This window comes from Aspergillus nomiae, assembly GCF_001204775.2.
Source record: "Aspergillus nomiae NRRL 13137 chromosome Unknown contig00083, whole genome shotgun sequence".
Taxonomy (NCBI): Eukaryota; Fungi; Ascomycota; class Eurotiomycetes; order Eurotiales; family Aspergillaceae; genus Aspergillus; species Aspergillus nomiae.
The window spans coordinates 41,029-57,961 of record NW_015378138.1 but is presented as its reverse complement, the minus strand read 5'-3'; the positions used below and the strand labels follow the sequence as shown (position 1 = coordinate 57,961).

Below are 16,933 nucleotides of genomic sequence, written 5' to 3'. Positions count from 1 at the left end.
TCGTCTCAGGTGTTGTCTCATTATGAAGGCGAGCGTCGTTTTGCTCCGACCTTGAGCTGGGGACATCTCCTGCTGGCCGCAGTCAACCATTTCCTGACTGGAGTTCATTGCTGTGTCAAGGGATCTAGTCATGTCACAGCTCTGATGTCGCTTGGCGTTGTAGAATTCGACGATAGTATGAAAGGTTAGTTAGCAGGAAAGTTGAAAATCTCAGATCCAAAAACAAGAAAAGCAAAGGGCGGCGATACGTATAAAGGAAGCCTTTATATTCGTTGGAAAGTATCGGCAGATTCCATAAAGCGTTGTTGACTTGGGAGATCCCCAGTATCCTTGACGTATCCCCATAAGGTGGGCCTGAGTTTCACGACATGGTAAGGCACACAGCTCCACGGCGCTAGAGCCTTGGTATACGGTACTGATAATCTCTTTAGCTCAAGTTTTCGATATAGTATACACATGTATTGCATGTAGAAGAAGGTATTCAAAGCTCAGCCGATGTGTCAACTCTACTCTATTCACCGAGGATTTATTTTGCGCAAGGCGCGGTATTTATTCTCACGGAGGTCTGATACATCAAAGCTTGTTTCGTTGAATTGGCGCCCGAGCGAAGGCTAAGCCAGTTTATTAGGTACTAACTTGTCCCACATGTAGTGTAGGGCTCATCGTAAGGTGCCATTTGGACAAACTGTCCCATTTATGGATTAACTATGGCCTATGCAATGCAACCCTTTTTCACACGAGTTTCGTATCTTCTCCACTTGTCCTTCAACCGAATAGCGCCGCTGGCAGTCACAGGACCAGCCCTAGCTCGGTGGGGCCGCTGCATATCGTACAATCGTACAACCGTACACATGGACATACGATATTGGTCGTTTCACAGCCCTACAGCTTATGAAGTCAATTCTGTGGGTAGACATGATATGGAAAGAGTAGCATCAATGTTTGGAGCTCAAAGCATCATGTTTTTTACTTCGCCCTGCTATCTTCTACCGGGTTATTGTAGTCGCGAACGCCAGAGCGTCAACTGCGCCAGCAGGGATGAATTGGCATCGTCACTTCCAGAAGCCCACGTCTGCAACGTTAGTTTAGGCAAGGAACATGGAATACGAATTCCCCACTGGAGGTATAGTACCAAGATATATGCCACTGCAGGACGCGGCTGTTATGTGATGTGCTCGTTCATTAATTGTCGGAACTCCTCCGAGCTTACTCTTGATCAAGTGAGGTGTCACCTAATGAGGCCAAATGAACAAGATATACGTTTACTTGTCCACAGTATAGAAGTGATACATTTATAAACTTTTGAGTATTTGCTTGTCTGCTTGTATACGACTTGTTCTGCCCACCATTGGAAAGGACATGGTTCACCCTTCCGCTGGGGCTCTCATATACCTCTTCCTAATCCTACACCCTATTTAACCGAGACTAAACATACTTATTCTCGAGTAATGGCTGGGCTTTGAGGCCTCACTACCCCTATACTCACCGAAGCATTAAGTAAGAGCGAAGAAATAGAGTATACAATCATATCATGACACTATATTCATATATCCTTATCCATGACGTTATAACATGATGTAAATGTTGGTATCAAATGCTGAACCAGCATGGACATCTAGATACTCTGTTATGCCAACTCATACACTTTCTGCAGGTGTGGTATATATCTAACTTTATAATGGCATGCATCATGCGCTCGGACGCATGTCACTAAGCTGTGTACAACCAATAGTTTTTCCTGACACTGTGTTTCCATGACAGCCAAGATATGACGTTGTAGCAGTCTTGTGAATATTTTAAAAGACATACATTGCATTCATGATTTCTCGCTTTACGTCATTGTATTCTAGTGCAAGCCACAGAATAAACTGGATTTGATGAGATGAAGCATGAAGTGCCCATACTGTGCGGTCCATATCAAATGCTATAATTCACGCTGGGCTTTTTTTTACAGTTAGACATAGTCCTACACTTTCCTTCAGAAGAGTACTACTTGTGAACAAATAAGGCGGTCTAACACTGCAAAGAAAAACAAAGACATTATGCTTCGGACCGCACCTAACCGAGTGATTCACTGTCAGTGAATTGGAAATACCTTTCGTGTGAGGGATTCTTCTGCTCTTGTTTCACCTTCGCATCTCTATTCACACAACATGTTGCCTGTCAAGCATCATCCTGCATTCATGCCCCTACGTATCACAAAAATGGAGTATTTTCTTAAGCAAGGTAGGTTACCTACCCAGTGTTACAGAGCCAGTTACTGATCTTTGGATAGCGTCTCAAGAAAATGCGCTCAACCCACTGTGCAAATTACCGGAAGAGCTAGTCGACAACATTGTCGCTTTTCTGAGTGCTGGGGATTCCGAGGAAAGATATCTGTGCGCCCTGCGACTGACCTGCAAACATCTCTATAGAAAGTCGTTACATTACTTCGGACGCGTGGTACTTCATACTGTGCGTACAGACCTCTGCTTCATAAGCTTGCAGCGACTTATGAGGCTGGCAGCGGACGACCGTTTGAAGGATCATGTACACCACCTCCTCATCAGAGGGGCTTTCAATAGCTGTATGGGAGCTGGTTTCCAATGGATGAGACATAGCACGGGTCCGCTCGATATGAAGCAATCACTGGGGGCCCGCTGGTTGCGGCATGTCCTACTCTCATTACCCAACTGCAGGTCATTTTCTATCAATCTCAACTACGGATGGAACGATTCATCGGCCCATTCTCGCCTGGGACCCAGCGACGGCATAAACATGATTACGAACATCATTGCGGAGACCGGCATTCCTGTGCGATCCTTCCACGTGTACGCCTACCCGAGCAGCAGCAGATTCGCCTTCAACGATGTGGATCCACGGTGTCTTCAGTTCGACACCCTCAAAAACCAGACCTTCATCAACAGCTGGGCGCACGTTGAGAAGCTAAGGTTCCAGCACAATTTCATCCCCGGCAATATCGGAGAGTGGGTGGCTCGGGTGATCACGCTTGCCCCGAAACTGAAGACGCTGGAGATCAGCTATGACTACACCCCCGAGGCACAGATAATCACAACCCGTCTTGCCTCCGGGCCGGGCGTACTCTCCGAACTGCGAGAGCTCGTCCTTACTGAAGCGTCCGAAATGGATAGTGATGAGCTACTGACTCTTCTCCGCTTTACATGCCGCATGCTGCAATGCCTGAAGCTCGAGCGTCTTCAACTGAAGAAAGGCGGCACCTGGATTCCCCTTCTGACTCTACTGGATCAGTTCCCTTTGCTCGAAGACCTTCACTTGTTTTGGCTGAGTACTGGTCAGAGAAAAGTTCTGCATTTTGTGTCGCTGACGGAATACATCCCCAAGACTCTACAGGGAAAGTTCCAGCACGAGTGCAAGCAGTTCTGGGGTATGCCAAAAACCGTCTATGTCGCTTACCGTGGAGATAGCATGTCGGTGTTCCTGAATGCTCTATTGATGTCTGCGCAAAACGAATGAACATGTGTGTGCGTTGAGAAGATTTGAATGTTGTGAAACAGTGTGGCGGCGAGGAAACTTACAATAGGCCTACCCAGCGTATGCAAGTTAAAATAGCATGATACTAAGTCATGGAAATTAGTATGACCCTTGGACAAACATCTAGCCCCAACCAGCCCAGCCGACGACACAACCTGCTGTGCAGCGGTATGTACAATCGGTGGCCCCAGAAGGTTTTCGCTTAGGAACAAATGAGTCATCTCAAAGAGAGTGCGGTGGTTATCATATGATACTGGTGCCACATTATAACTACTTCACCTCGATATCAGTCGATAAGTTCATATGAAGCCCTACCTACAGGCCCACTGCAATTATCGGGATTATATAAGACCATTCCTCACATCCTCTCTCAGCTTGGGGTTAACAATCGCTCTGTATCTTTAGCTTGACCGAAGACCCGGGTCATGAGAACGATTTCTTTCATTTGATCTTGATTCTTCGCAAATCCAATGCTCACTAGGTTTGATCTAAGGTGAGAGCGTTATATAAAAAGGTCAGATTACACAGCAATAGCCTGAAAAAGGCATATCCTCACCATCACAGCCAGAGATAGGACTTGAAGCTCGTAGAGGCCAACAGGGGATGTTGGATATCTGGCCTGCAAGATGCACGGGGTAAGGAGAGAACTTTGCGACTCATCATAGCCAAGGTTCAAAAGAACAATCCGATTAGATTTTTGAAATAGTCGTATAGAAGAAGGGCTTGCGATGCAGTCTTCATTACAGACTCGCCATAATTTGGTGCTGTGAGGCGACAAAAATATCGGTGGGAAAGTCGAACAAGAAAAAGATATGCTTCAAATGCTCCCACGCGGATTTGAACCGCGGACCTCATGATTACTAGTCATGCGCTCTACCAACTGAGCCATAGGAGCTACTTGATGTATGAAACAGAATTATTGAGGCCTATATAATAAAGTCCACAATCTGTCGTAATCAAACCATCCGTTTACATCTATCCATGTTCATGATGTGTAGGTGTCAGCCTTTACAAACCAAATCTCAATTGAAGAAAGCAAGGTCGTTCATTTTAGCTTTTTCTCTTCTCCTTTTACCTTTTCCGCTCTAGCTCTATATCGCTTAGTAAGTGAAATTATACTTTTTTTAAATATTATATTGATTGTATGGTGAGGTGGCTGATCTGAACATATATTTGTTCCCCGCTCCGCCAATTTTTATCCCTGTTATCTTCCCACGATACTCTCAACCAAATCTTCCAAAATATATACTAAGCAAGAAACTTCCAGATGTCTCCCTTGATGAAAATTCACAGGGGCATGAGTTCCTCCCCAACGTTACTATTATCACGAATCTGGCCTCTAAATCCTACTGAGAAGAGTAGTTTCCACAAAGAATTGACTATACTCTACCATCTCAAAGGGTTACAGTCTTACAGATACCCCTCTTCATTTCCCTGTTCCCCCTTTCATTTTATTTTCTATTTCAGGCTCATTTCATCTGGCGAAATAAAGAAAGAAAGCTTAGGAGGTGTCTGCCTGGTGAAGCTACCAAGGTTGTAGTTTGTGACTCGTCACAAAGTACAATGTCAAGGTGATAATTTACATGTAATTTCAACTGGTTTGATGGGGGCTAGAAGTTAAACTGGGAAAGTCTTAACTTTTTGGTAAGTACTTAGTCTAAATCTTAGCTTGAAGAACGTGAGGTGGCCACGCACTTTGGCTCTCCCATAGAAAAGCCGTCAATCGATGCGAGTATCGCTTATCCCCTTTATCGACAGTGAAAGCATATAATAGCCCAATAATATCTCTATATACCGGCCACTGGATGGATGCGAGGAAAAGGAAATTCCATGGCTTGGAGTAAACCAATAGGGCTACATTCGTCCCATGATAAGAGACCATAAATTACCCGGATCTTGTCCCGTTGAGGAACCGTTTCGGTTTGGGGGGCGCTGGACCCGGTGATATTCGGGGAGTCAAAAGCTACAGAGCTATATAAACCACCCTGATATACAACTCTCGAACGCCCTTATTGTTTCCCATCCACTGTTGGTGGCAAAGGGTAGAGTGTATTGTTCAACAATGTTTGGGAGATCAGTTTGGATAACGCCCTCTATAAAGGCTCTTACCCATGCCGTCTGTGCCCTTAGTCATGATATTCTGATGCATTGTCTCAGATGCAATCTTGACGTTTGTATTTAAACTGGAGAGCAAGTTATGAGGATAAAGATCAATCATACACTACTCCAGCACACGAGTACTACCGCTTTGTTTACCCAAGCATATAGTACTGCGCTCGTCGCAGTGCTGCCGATGTAAAACCCACGTATCTTGGTCGCAGATATTATGCATTTCTTCATCAGCATAAAAGAGAAGATAAAAAATAAAAAGGGGGAAAGCCTTAAGAAGAAGAGAAAAAGGAAGAAAGAAACCAGCAAATGTATACCGCCAAGCTAGGCTATCGCCCCAATTTCCCTGCCATCTGCCGATTCCAGAGTTTGCGGTCGAATCGTTGTTCTAGTAGAGCCTGAGCATCACCCGCGTACACGAAAACTTTGCCACCGAATGCCTTGGGGTCTTTATCATCTTTAAAGTAGATCTGGCAATCTGCAACTTCGTAGGCGTTCGTCTCATAATGCGACAGCTTCTGGGCTTCTTCTTCGGATTTCACCAGGTACGTAGATCCCGTCACCACATCCTCTTTTTTCCCATTGATCAGGGCGGGATAATCGCCCCATTTTGCAATGGCGAAACCATTTACCTCCGCTTTGCGGAGTTGCGGCTCCTTCGGCAGGTCGAGGATCCTTTTCAGCTGGGCCGGGGAGGTTAGAGTTCCATAGAAGAAGTAATATACTGGAAACGTAGGCGTGAAGTCGACTGGCTCGTCGCGCTGCAGAAGGTAGTCTGGTGGCACTGAAACTGGCTCCTCCTTGGCCGAGAATAGGCTCGGAATCTGGAGTGCTTTGGATTCCTCTGGCTTCTGGGACATTTCGCTGTGTACAGATATTGTATGATGCTAAAGCTGGACAAAATGTCGATGTCAGAAGGCTTGGAAGAAACTGGGAGAGGCAGCAATAATGGTGCCTAAGGCGGTGAAGGGGATGCTTATTCTCTTTGTCTTTTTTTGGATCTTCATTTGATGGTTTCATTGTTGTTTCTTGGGTTTTGCATAGAAGCCTTTCATGGAGACAGACAGATGTAGGATATTCGCATCCTATCGATGTCCATGCTCCTCTTCCAGTCTGCTTGTGGCTTTCTGCTCTTGTGACTTGTCAACATGGACATCAACCTAGAAGGCTGAACCTTAGGGTCTTCATTAATTTTCCATAAATTGTAGATATTAGTTATTAAGGGCTCTATTCACATCTTATTTTTCAGCTAAAATAGAGGATATATTGACTAGCCCAATATATACAATCTCCCAGGTCACAGGTGCTAAGTGGTTGTTGAATGAACTATACTAGAAGTATTACATATGCTCAGATAGCGGAGATAACTATAGCTTAGTTTGCTAGATTAATAATTATAAAATACTTAAGCCTAGCCAAGATCATGCTGGTCCTGTATGTCTATTGATCCGTCAGCGAACACTGCCTGATAAAATCATCACAGTGGCCTCCGTAGAGGAGCACAGCGATAAAATTGCCAAGTCACATATCGCTACGAATGTGGAAATAGAGCAGGGCTACCTAGCCGAGATACCAAAAGATATCGACAAAAAGTTTGAATAGGACTATGAATCTGAACGATTACCATTCCCCGAGGGCCCATACTACCTGAGTGCTCAACTGTCTTCTGCTCAAGACACCACATATTTCGAACCGTCGTACCTGAAACCGAGTGGAAATGATCCATAGATTTAACAAGAGCGAGATGTAGTTGCTAGTATTCTTTAGTTAATAATTAGGATGATAGATGATAGTAAATAAACTATGTTGTGTATCTTACCCCCGGGTCAGGGTCTCCGTATCTCACTTGACGGCTGTCTGTGGTAAGGAAGCAAAGGAGAAAGGAGGAAAATCAAGAAGTATAGGAGTACTGTGGCACGGAGAAACTTGTCTTTACTCTGATCTTGTTTGACTTTGATTGTCCTAATGATCGTATGAGTCCTACTGTGTTTGTCTCTCATTTTTTCCCAGAACTGGGATCTTTCCAGCATGTAGCTGGACCTGGTACTTGTGCTAGATTTGACCATTCTCTTCAATAGTACGGCCGTAACCTAAGCGCACGCCTTGGTGTTCGAGGTCACTTTGGAGCTTCGGCCACTGGGACGTTACCCTCCCAACTGTTGGCATCACCGACTTTTCCCAGGCCTTAGAGCCTCGGCCTGTGGTGGCTTCTATGACTTTGCCCCAAGCTCGATGCGACATAAAGGTCCGTGCATGTGGGCGCAGTGTGTGCAGCAAGCTACTCTCCTATCATTTACCGCCGCCTCTAGTGTGACTTTGAATGACCAACCAAATAAGTATTAATACGAAGATTGTTCCAAGCCGAAAATATCTAGATATGAGCACGGAAACGGGGGACACCCGAAATAGGAAATCCGAAAGACAAACTTCCCTATTGCAAGGATAGGATATTGGTGTGCTTATTTCCACACGCCAGCCACAGTATGCTAGTCTTTAATGAGATTATGTTACATGCGTGGATATCACTAGAGATTTTATTCAACCTTCAGGACTTGGAGGGTTGGCAGTTGATAGAAGTCCTACAACTAATCAAGAACAAGTCAAACGGTACTAGTTCACAAGACCCTGAAGAATGGTTGCTAAATCATCTGCTTCATCCCTCACAGATAAGAACATAACGAGTCCCTCGCATCTGTATCCTAGCATGCGTCAAGGCCATCTCGATAGCTACTCTGTCTCAGTCATTGCAGCTCCACACTGACACTGCATATTTCTCAGCTCTGAAATGCACAAAGAATCGTTGAACAGATATATGCCTGGATAGTGGACACTCACGCAGATGTAGTACGTATGACTGGTTCCCCATTTACAGGAGCAATTGCTAGTTTGTACATGCCCACACTTGGCGGCATAGCAGGCCCACATTATGCTAGACCATTTATCAGTACCGTTTTCCTAGTGTTCTGCTTTGGACAGATGATTGACCTTGTCGCTAGGTAGGGTGATAGAAAGTAACAGCACACTTTGTATAAAGCACGCGATAACGACTTCTGAAGTTTGCTTCGTGAGGCAATGGATGAAGTCCAGTGATATTTTTGTTCTGGGGTTGAGCTGTTGCCGGTGGAATTACCAGATCGTGGCATATATAACCTCGAGCCAATGCGGCTCTGCAGCAAGGCAGACACTGGAATCCTTTTTCGTGCCAAGGACACCGCCACGTTTCCTATCTCGAATCTCTGCTGATGATCGTTATGAGGATCGCCGTATTCCGAACCATCATGTGATGAGGGGTAAACCTAGTCATTGGTGACTGCGATGCTTAAAATGCCGCAGGACAAAAGGGAAATAACTTCAACACACTGACCAACCATGACTGCTAACACCAATGCCACCAATGCGAAAGGCCCCTATACAGCCCAAATACATTCCATGTTGCAATCACGGCCATACCTGGGCCAGCTGTGCAATATCCTCCAACAAGAAGACAACGGTGTCACTCGTTTCGCCCTCGTCACTTTGAAAAGGGGAGCCACGCCACAGATCCACGAATCCACCGAGCTCAAACAAGCCAAGAAGATCATCGAGCAGAAAGACAAGGAGACGGTCGCTCGATTTCGCGTATGCATCGTCGAGAATATTTCTCCCGCGTTCATTGAGCTACTAGGATCGGCATGGGAGCTGAGCGAGGAGTTTTTTGTCGATCATGCAGTGGGATGTCGAGGGGACTTGTCGCGTGTTCCATTCAACTTGGCATCCATTCGCGAACGAGCTCCTTTTTTATGTGTCGACGGGGTTTTGTCATACAGTGCGGCGGATGTAGAGGCTGCCTATGGGGATGAGGCCAAACCGATACCGAAATACCTCTACCGAGTGCGAAAACATTATTTCCGGCGGGATTTTCGGATTCGTTCGGACGGGAAGGGGTTCCAACTCGATACACGGACGTCGTACTATGTCAAAAAGCTACGCGACAACGATTGGATTGGTCAGTGAGTGGTTTTTGATATTGCCTGGCCCATCGTCATGTTCTGGTTCCATGAAACATGCGCTCATATCACGTTTAACCAGCTGTGTGTCTGATTGATCCCCCTATCATCTCCTCCAAAGCATCAGACCTTCAAGGAGTGATCCGATTTCCACCAGCCTCATTATGGCAGAATTCGTTGCACTCGGCGCCCCGAGATATCCGATGCGAGGATGGGTTATATGAGGTCATGACCCAATTTCTCCGAGGGGAAGGAGCGGGCTATTATGAGCGGTGCATTGTAACCCCATTTACCCCAGCCGCGTTCTTGTTCCTCTACACAGCATTAACATGGCAAGAAATGTGCAATAGACTGCGAGTCACTATCAAACGGCTTAGCTTTGCGGAGATCCGAGCTCATCCAAGCATGGAATTGGGTGAACGACTGCATGAAATGCGCGAAAATCTGTTTTACATGAAGCAGTCGCTCACCCAAGCTTTACAGGCACTGCGTCGCCATGGGGAATATGATGGCGGCCATGTGCCTTTGACGCAGGAAGACAGGAGGAGGAAAATCCTCAGGGAGGAAACCACCGTTCAATTTCGAGATATGTCCCGAAGTTTCCAGGTTCTATTAGAGGATGTTATTCAGCTGGAAAACATGGTCTTGCACTCCTTTGACGTCTTGATGTCCTCGATCGTTGTCCAGGAGACACAGATGTCCCACAAAAACAGTGAACTGGGCATCCAGCACAGTAAGCTTGGGATCGAGCAGAGCAAAATGGGCCTGGAGCAGGCAACCTCGGTGAAAATACTGACGCAGCTAGCATTTCTGTACATTCCGCTCACCTTTGTGAGTGGTGTATTTGGAATGAATCTCCAGGAACTGAATGGGACCGGGCAGCACATTTGGGTCTTTTTTGTGGCGTGTGTGATCGCTGCGATGTTGACGTTTACCGTACTGGTTATTTTTCGCACCCGTGTCAGATCTTCTAAAGCAGTACAACCCCTGGATGTCTGATTTTGTCTTGGAACAACTGAGCAGAGTCTGTATACTTCCAGTGGTTACTTCTAGTGCAACTATATTAATAATACTGGAGAAAACAAGGCCCAGTTTAACTCGACTATTTTTTACTTATTCTAGTAGTAGCTGAATATACAACATACGGTCTACTGTACTGCTATAAATAATTATATTTCTTTTCAAAGAAAGTATTATCGGAGTAATAATAGACAATAAGATATACTTGAGACATCTCAGCTATTTGGGAGGGAGTTTGTGGTCTTCTGTGAGACTTCCTGAGGTGTAGCCAAACTGACAATGACTGAAACTGGTATGAGGCCCTAAAGTATGATGTCAAACCGTATGCATCCCATGGACCTTAGACTCCGCTACTCAAGGCTCTACTGGCCATTATCAATTTCTATATAATACCGGTCAATTCTCGCTATCATTGGGGCAGGCCCAGTCGGACTCCTGGCGGCTTATTCCCCAGCTGGTGCGGAAACATAGTATACCAGAACACCGCCGACGCTGACAGCGTGCCGTAGAAGCCAATGTCAGAGATCGGCTACTTCGGCCCAGCTAACAAAACATTGAGTTGATGGAACTTCATATATTCATAATGTTCTGTATATACTCAGCCGCAACACCAGGCCCTCCATCCCATGCTATATATACATCTCCTGCAACTGTACACTGTCCACGCCGGCAACCAGCCGTCGGCGAACCCGGCTTTCGCTCTAAGCGAGCTTCTGTACATCCGGGGTATAATGTAATGTAACCCTGCCCTCTCCATCTCCATCTCCACCTCGATCTCTAAGTCTATATATAGCATCCATTAAGTTCCACCAGTCCATCCCCAATCCATCACCCCGTGTAACCCCCAGCCCGAAAGACGGTCTATCCCGCCCTTAAGCGGCGGAGCACTTGCCGTTCTTGCAGGCGAGCTCATCGGAGCAATCATCGTGACTAGAGCAAGAGGCACCTGTAATTTCCCCAGGAAAACATAGTTTAGTTAAATGGTTACCGCAACGGCTTAGATACGTGAACCCCGACATACCCGCACAGTGGCCCTCCCAGGAGCAAGATTCCGCACCGTTATCCACCGCGCAGACACCGCTGATGCAAGCAAGCTCATCGGAGCAATCGTCGTTGCTTGAGCAAGAAGCACCTGCAAGAAAGAAAGAGAAAAAAAAGGAAAAGTTTAGCCCCCGAAAAAATCAAGAATAGGAAAATACATGGCATAGCCCGTGTTCAATCTCTTACCCTTGCAGTGACCCTCCCAAGAACAGCTCTCTGCGTCTCCGTCGGACGCACACTTGCCGCTCTTGCAGGCCAACTCATCGGAGCAGTCGTCGTTCGTGGAACAGCTGGCACCTTTATTTTGGGAAACGTGGTTTAGTGGTTCATTCTTCTTCTTTGTCTTGTTGTCCTTCTTCTCCAGAGGAGAAAGAGTCGGGTGGGGAGTTGTTGTCCTCACCAGCGCAGTGGCCTGGCCACGAGCAGGACCCGCCTGTGGGCTCGGGCAGACTAGTTGTCGTCAGAGTGGTGGGCGGGTTGCCGCCGCCGCCGCCGAGGTTGAGGTTCTTGGCCAGGGCGCCAACCAGGCTGTCGCCCATAGAGCGGAGAGTGTCGAAGTTGGTGATGTAGTTCTTGTTCAGGGCGCTGCTGGGGAGAACGGCGTTGTCGCCGGTGAAGACGATGTCTGGTTTGGGAGTTAGTGGTGTGTCGCTGGTGAGATAATGAGAGATTGACGGAGAGGTACGTACAGGTGACATCGGCAGCGGTGTGGCCCTTGTTGCCGTTCAAGTCCTCCTCGGGGAAGCAGGTCCTGGCCATGAGCCAGGAGGCTTCACCGGTGACCTGAGGCTGTCTCCGTTGGAGTCGCCGAAGATACCGTAGAACATCTTACCGTTGCTAGCGGTGGCATGGTGTTAGCAGGCAATCAAGGGCATCCTGGGCAATTGGCCTACCAGATCACGGCAGAGACAGCATTGCCCTTGAGCTTGGACTTGTTCGCATCCAAGAACTTCTGGGGGATGACGATAAAGGGCACTTCGTAGGCGGACAGCGCGCCCCAGTTCGTCTCGTCCTGGCCGTCAGGGTTGCCCTACGTTTGTTAGACTCTTTCGTGATGGAGAGAAAGCTCAGCGGAGTTGCAATCGTTGTTCTTTACCTTGCAGCCATGGTTAAGTCCATCACAGTCAACGTCCATGTCAGCCACGAAGGAGAAGGAGGCACCCTGGCTGGTGCGTTAGCTACTGTATACTCATGAAGGTGTTGGATGTTATTTGCCTCGGCAAAGTCCGCCCAGTCGCTGTGGATGGTGGACTTGGTAGAGCCCTGGCCGATAGGGTAGGTAGCTGCAGAGGGAACCTTGCTGGCCTTAGCAGCAGCAGCCTGGATAGCAGCAACAGGGATGGAGCTCGATGCCTGGAAGAACTTGGCCGGGGGGCCTCCGTCTGGCTTGTTGTAGTCAGCTCCGTTGACCTTCTGGCCCATGGCCGTGCCACAGACGGCCAGGGAGAGGGCAAGGCGGCTAGCGAAGTTCTTGATAGGCATGGTGAAGATGTCCGTACTCAACAGGAAAGCAAAACTGTGGTTGTAGACGTAAGATGCTTTTTGGCATGGGCGCCATGGTGGATTTATAGTAGAATGGATGTGTCGGAAATGGCTTATACTCTATGGAACGGCCCTTTGTCCGATAACTCAAAGTTCGTTTCGTGTGTCACGGTCTAATTTCCCGGCTGTTTCGAGACCGTCCATGGGCGGATGTAGTAGTCTCTGACGACAGTTGATTCGTCGGATCTTGAGCCACTGCTACGCGAAGGTAGGACTATAGAACGCCTCCATTTACTGAGTAGTATGTCTCACCTGGCGGTCCTGTCATGCATCGAGAATGAACCATGCGGAGCACTAGTTGCAGAAGGATCATATGAAAGTGCTTGAGTTGTCCTTCCCCGATGCATACTAAAAGCCCATAGTTGTCGGTAGGGTTCCGCCGGGCAGGGTCCACAGTTGGTCTCCCAAAAATGGTTCCATGGGCAGTGATGTCCAGATCCACTGGATATGATCTCCGCCACATCGAGATTGACATCCTTTGACAGGGGTACTGTTGGGTCTAAATTGTTGTGCAACACGATTGTCGCAGAACAGAGGGGAAGGACTTGTTCCCCATGCAGCGCCTACTTTACCCCATGCTCCAGAACCCTGAGAATCTACTAGCAACGTCCTCATGCAGGTGTAGCCGTAGCGTTGCGTTAGACTGGTATAGGAACTCCCCGGAAGTTCCTGAATAGGTAGGTGCCTGGAAATACTGGTCTTCACCCAGGGGGCCTCGGCCCCGACGCTAAGGCTAACGGTGCCATATGAAGGGCCAATTGGTAACATGTGGGGTTTCAGGTGGAGGGTCGATGCACTACGGCGCGAAGCGAGAGCGATTGCCGAATCCAGTTAATGATCTTATCAATTGATTCTCCGAGGTCCACATGAAAAAAGAAAAAGAGTCCGATAGCAACAGCACGTATTGGACTCGTGGTGCTGGGGGATAAACATGGCATTCAGTCTGCATAATGCAGGTACGCGCAAAATGTGCTTATCGTGATGTGTAACCATTGGCCTGTGGTGTCATGTGATAGTATGTTACCCTAGACGCGGCAGCAACAGCGGCAACTCATTTTCTGCAGAGGCTGGACGCTTGCATTGTTAGCTAATTAATTGGACCCAGTCCCGGCCCGGACCAAGAACATGCCATAGTTCAGTACGATACGAGGTTACATTGCATACCGCCCCAACTGGGCCAGTCTTGGCATGCATGAGAATAACTGCCTATTACCTTTTTGGACTCTCCACACGTATCCAGTGGACAATCCACCGAGTGTGTAAACGACGATCTGAATACGGAGTACACTCTGAATATGCTGGCAAATGAAGTTCATAGGAGATCCTCGGCACGCAGATCTCCATATCCCTAGGAGTTTCGCCGAAATGCATATAAAAATTGCCACACGACCCAGAGAGATGATGGCCGGAGATTCCTCGTAGACTGCCACAGACCTCACACCATCTCACAATGCAGTTGTACAAGCTCTTCGCCGTTCTGGCAGCCCTGCAGCCGGCTCTTGCCAAGAGCCTTATTGACTTCTCTGCGGCTCGCAGCGATAACCCCTCCGTCCTGGGCATTCGCAACCTGGAATCGGTGCGCGGTACCAAACCCAAGGATAACACCAATGACCTCTACATCAAGTTGGATAAGGACCCAAAGGGCACTCCTGCGCTGCACTTCCACCGCAAGAAGGACAACATCCGGGCCGAGTACCACGCCTTACAGAATCAGATTAAGGCCGACCAGACCTATTACATTGGCTACAAGTTTTCCCTGGGAGCCATTCAGCAGAGTCTGATGATCTGGCAATTGTACGTTAATTCCTTCCTTCTCACTGTCCGCCCAAAACCAGCGTTCAATACTGACCTGCAACAGCAAGGAATACTCTGCCAACAACGACAAGGCCGGCGGTGCTAACATCCCTCTCTCTTTGGAATTCAAGAGCGGTAAACTGAATCTCCAGTACCAAGCGTCCAGCTCTGCGAAGCGTGAGTCTCAGTGGTCCAAGGAATTGAAGACCGACACCGTCTACTCCATCGGACTCGTGATCAACACCGCCCGTCCTGGGTGGGTTGAGCTCTACTTCGATGGCGAGCAGCAGACCTTCGGCTCCGGCGACAAGAGGCTGAAGGCCAACACATTCCCCGGCAAGGCGGAGCCCAAGTTCGGCGCTTACCGTGGCGAGGAAGTGCAAATCGACACCTATGTCTACAACGTCCAGATCGGAACTTCCCTTGATGATATCAAGGAGGCTGCTGGACTGGGCTCGTCTCCTAAGCCCACTGCTACTTCGAACCCCACCCTTCGCCTTCCTGCTCCTGGGAGGGTCACTGTGAGGGTACGTCTCTTTCCCGCGGGTACTTTGCCATACACTAACTCAGGCATGAATAGGTGCTTCCTGCGCCAACGAGAATGACTGCTCCGACGAGCTCGTCTGCAATAACGGAAAGTGCACCTCTGGTTCAGCTCCGTCTTGCTCTTGGGAGGGTCACTGTGCTGGTATGTTTCTGTCTTATTACCTATATCGCTTCACTTAACTAACTGTACCTAGGCGCGAAGTGCAGCTCTCATGATGACTGCTCCGATGCCCTTGCTTGCACCAATGGTGTCTGTGCCTAATCCGTGTATATCAGGATCTGTTTATTTGCCCCTCGTTGGGGTCGGTATTTCATGGCTTGTCATGGATAGAATACAGTATACTATCGAACCAATGTATGATATGAGCAAACTCAATAATCCAAATCTATTCTCACACGAGACCTAGTGATCCAGCACTGGTAGAATTTTCTAAGCTACATTATTCTTTCACAACACCTCAAGCAAAAGCTGAGTACACAGATATCGCCCCACAGAGCAATCAATAGTTCCAGTGGGATGTGATACTATTGAATCCAGAAGAGTAGCTCGTTCTTCACACAACAAAAACCAACTATAGAAAACGGGAGTAGGCCTTGCCGGGTTCACTCGCAAGCCCAATGACTGGCATGCGAGAACAGTGCGACAAGGGGCTGAGTCGAGACTCTCGATTGCCCAACATAAACTCAATAGTTGTTGCGTACAGATAGCGTCTCCATAGCGTGTCTCGGCTCGGCAGCGGGCCGATGGACTGGGTTCGGCAGCTTGCCGACATATCGGCATTTCCGATGACACCAAACTCCTCGGTATAGTTCCGATATTATTGAGTTAATTATCGTGACAGGGGTTATGAAAATCATTTGGTGGGTTGTTTTTACTGTGGTAAGGTGCGTTAAGATCGTGTGTGGAGCTTTTAGAGCCACTGTGGCAAAAGCATCGCCTCCTGTCTCGGGTCCTATTGTATTTTGATTTTGTATTCAGCTCGCAAAATTCGAGAATGGAACCATATACGAACTTGTCCATCGGGATCACCACGGTCTTTGCGCACTCTGCCGCAGTTGTCCCCAATTATTGTCCCGTTTATCATAAAATTGCTACAGCCAGTTACTTTCAGGCTTGCTTAGAGTGAGGCTATGCAAGGTTTTGATGCAAGGCTCTAGGCCGGTCTTTTCTTTAAATCTTTTTTTCATTTTCATTTTTACATCTTCATTTTTATTTTTATTTTTTACTATAATGTTATTGATTTTATACTTGTTTTGACAATTGTTATCCCGATTCTTTTTCGTGGAAGAGAGAGACTAACTAATGTGCATCCAGTCGACGATTATGTATATCTCTGCTGCAGTTAGAGTTTTTCTGAATGCTTAGCGTTAATGTAGGAGCTGAAGGGAAAGTATGAAGTTAG

At 47.5% G+C, this 16,933-nt stretch overlaps 4 protein-coding genes across 4 annotated transcripts; 2 read left to right on the top strand and 2 right to left on the bottom strand.

Annotated features, from left to right (window-relative positions):
* Positions 1–2,204: 2,204 nt before the first annotated feature.
* ANOM_005916 (uncharacterized protein) lies at positions 2,205–3,474 on the top strand (the record flags this gene model as incomplete). The annotated part of the gene is made up of 2 exons (XM_015551173.1): positions 2,205–2,226; positions 2,276–3,474. 2 exons carry the CDS (start codon positions 2,205–2,207, stop codon positions 3,472–3,474), a joined length of 1,221 nt encoding a protein of 406 aa, XP_015408286.1.
* Positions 3,475–5,930: 2,456 nt separating this feature from the next.
* On the bottom strand, positions 5,931–6,461 carry ANOM_005915 (gamma-glutamylcyclotransferase family protein; the record flags this gene model as incomplete). Its single annotated transcript, XM_015551172.1, has 1 exon — positions 5,931–6,461. One exon carries the CDS (start codon positions 6,459–6,461, stop codon positions 5,931–5,933), a length of 531 nt encoding a protein of 176 aa, XP_015408289.1.
* A 5,513-nt stretch (positions 6,462–11,974) lies between these two features.
* ANOM_005914 (glycoside hydrolase family 75 protein) lies at positions 11,975–13,130 on the bottom strand (the record flags this gene model as incomplete). The annotated part of the gene is made up of 6 exons (XM_015551171.1): positions 11,975–12,273; positions 12,338–12,399; positions 12,432–12,485; positions 12,542–12,678; positions 12,745–12,814; positions 12,838–13,130. The coding sequence occupies 6 exons, from the start codon at positions 13,128–13,130 to the stop codon at positions 11,975–11,977; spliced, it is 915 nt and encodes a 304-aa protein (XP_015408288.1).
* Positions 13,131–14,640: 1,510 nt separating this feature from the next.
* On the top strand, positions 14,641–15,792 carry ANOM_005913 (uncharacterized protein; the record flags this gene model as incomplete). Its single annotated transcript, XM_015551170.1, has 4 exons — positions 14,641–14,984; positions 15,049–15,515; positions 15,565–15,672; positions 15,725–15,792. 4 exons carry the CDS (start codon positions 14,641–14,643, stop codon positions 15,790–15,792), a joined length of 987 nt encoding a protein of 328 aa, XP_015408283.1.
* Between the last annotated feature and the right edge of the window lie 1,141 nt (positions 15,793–16,933).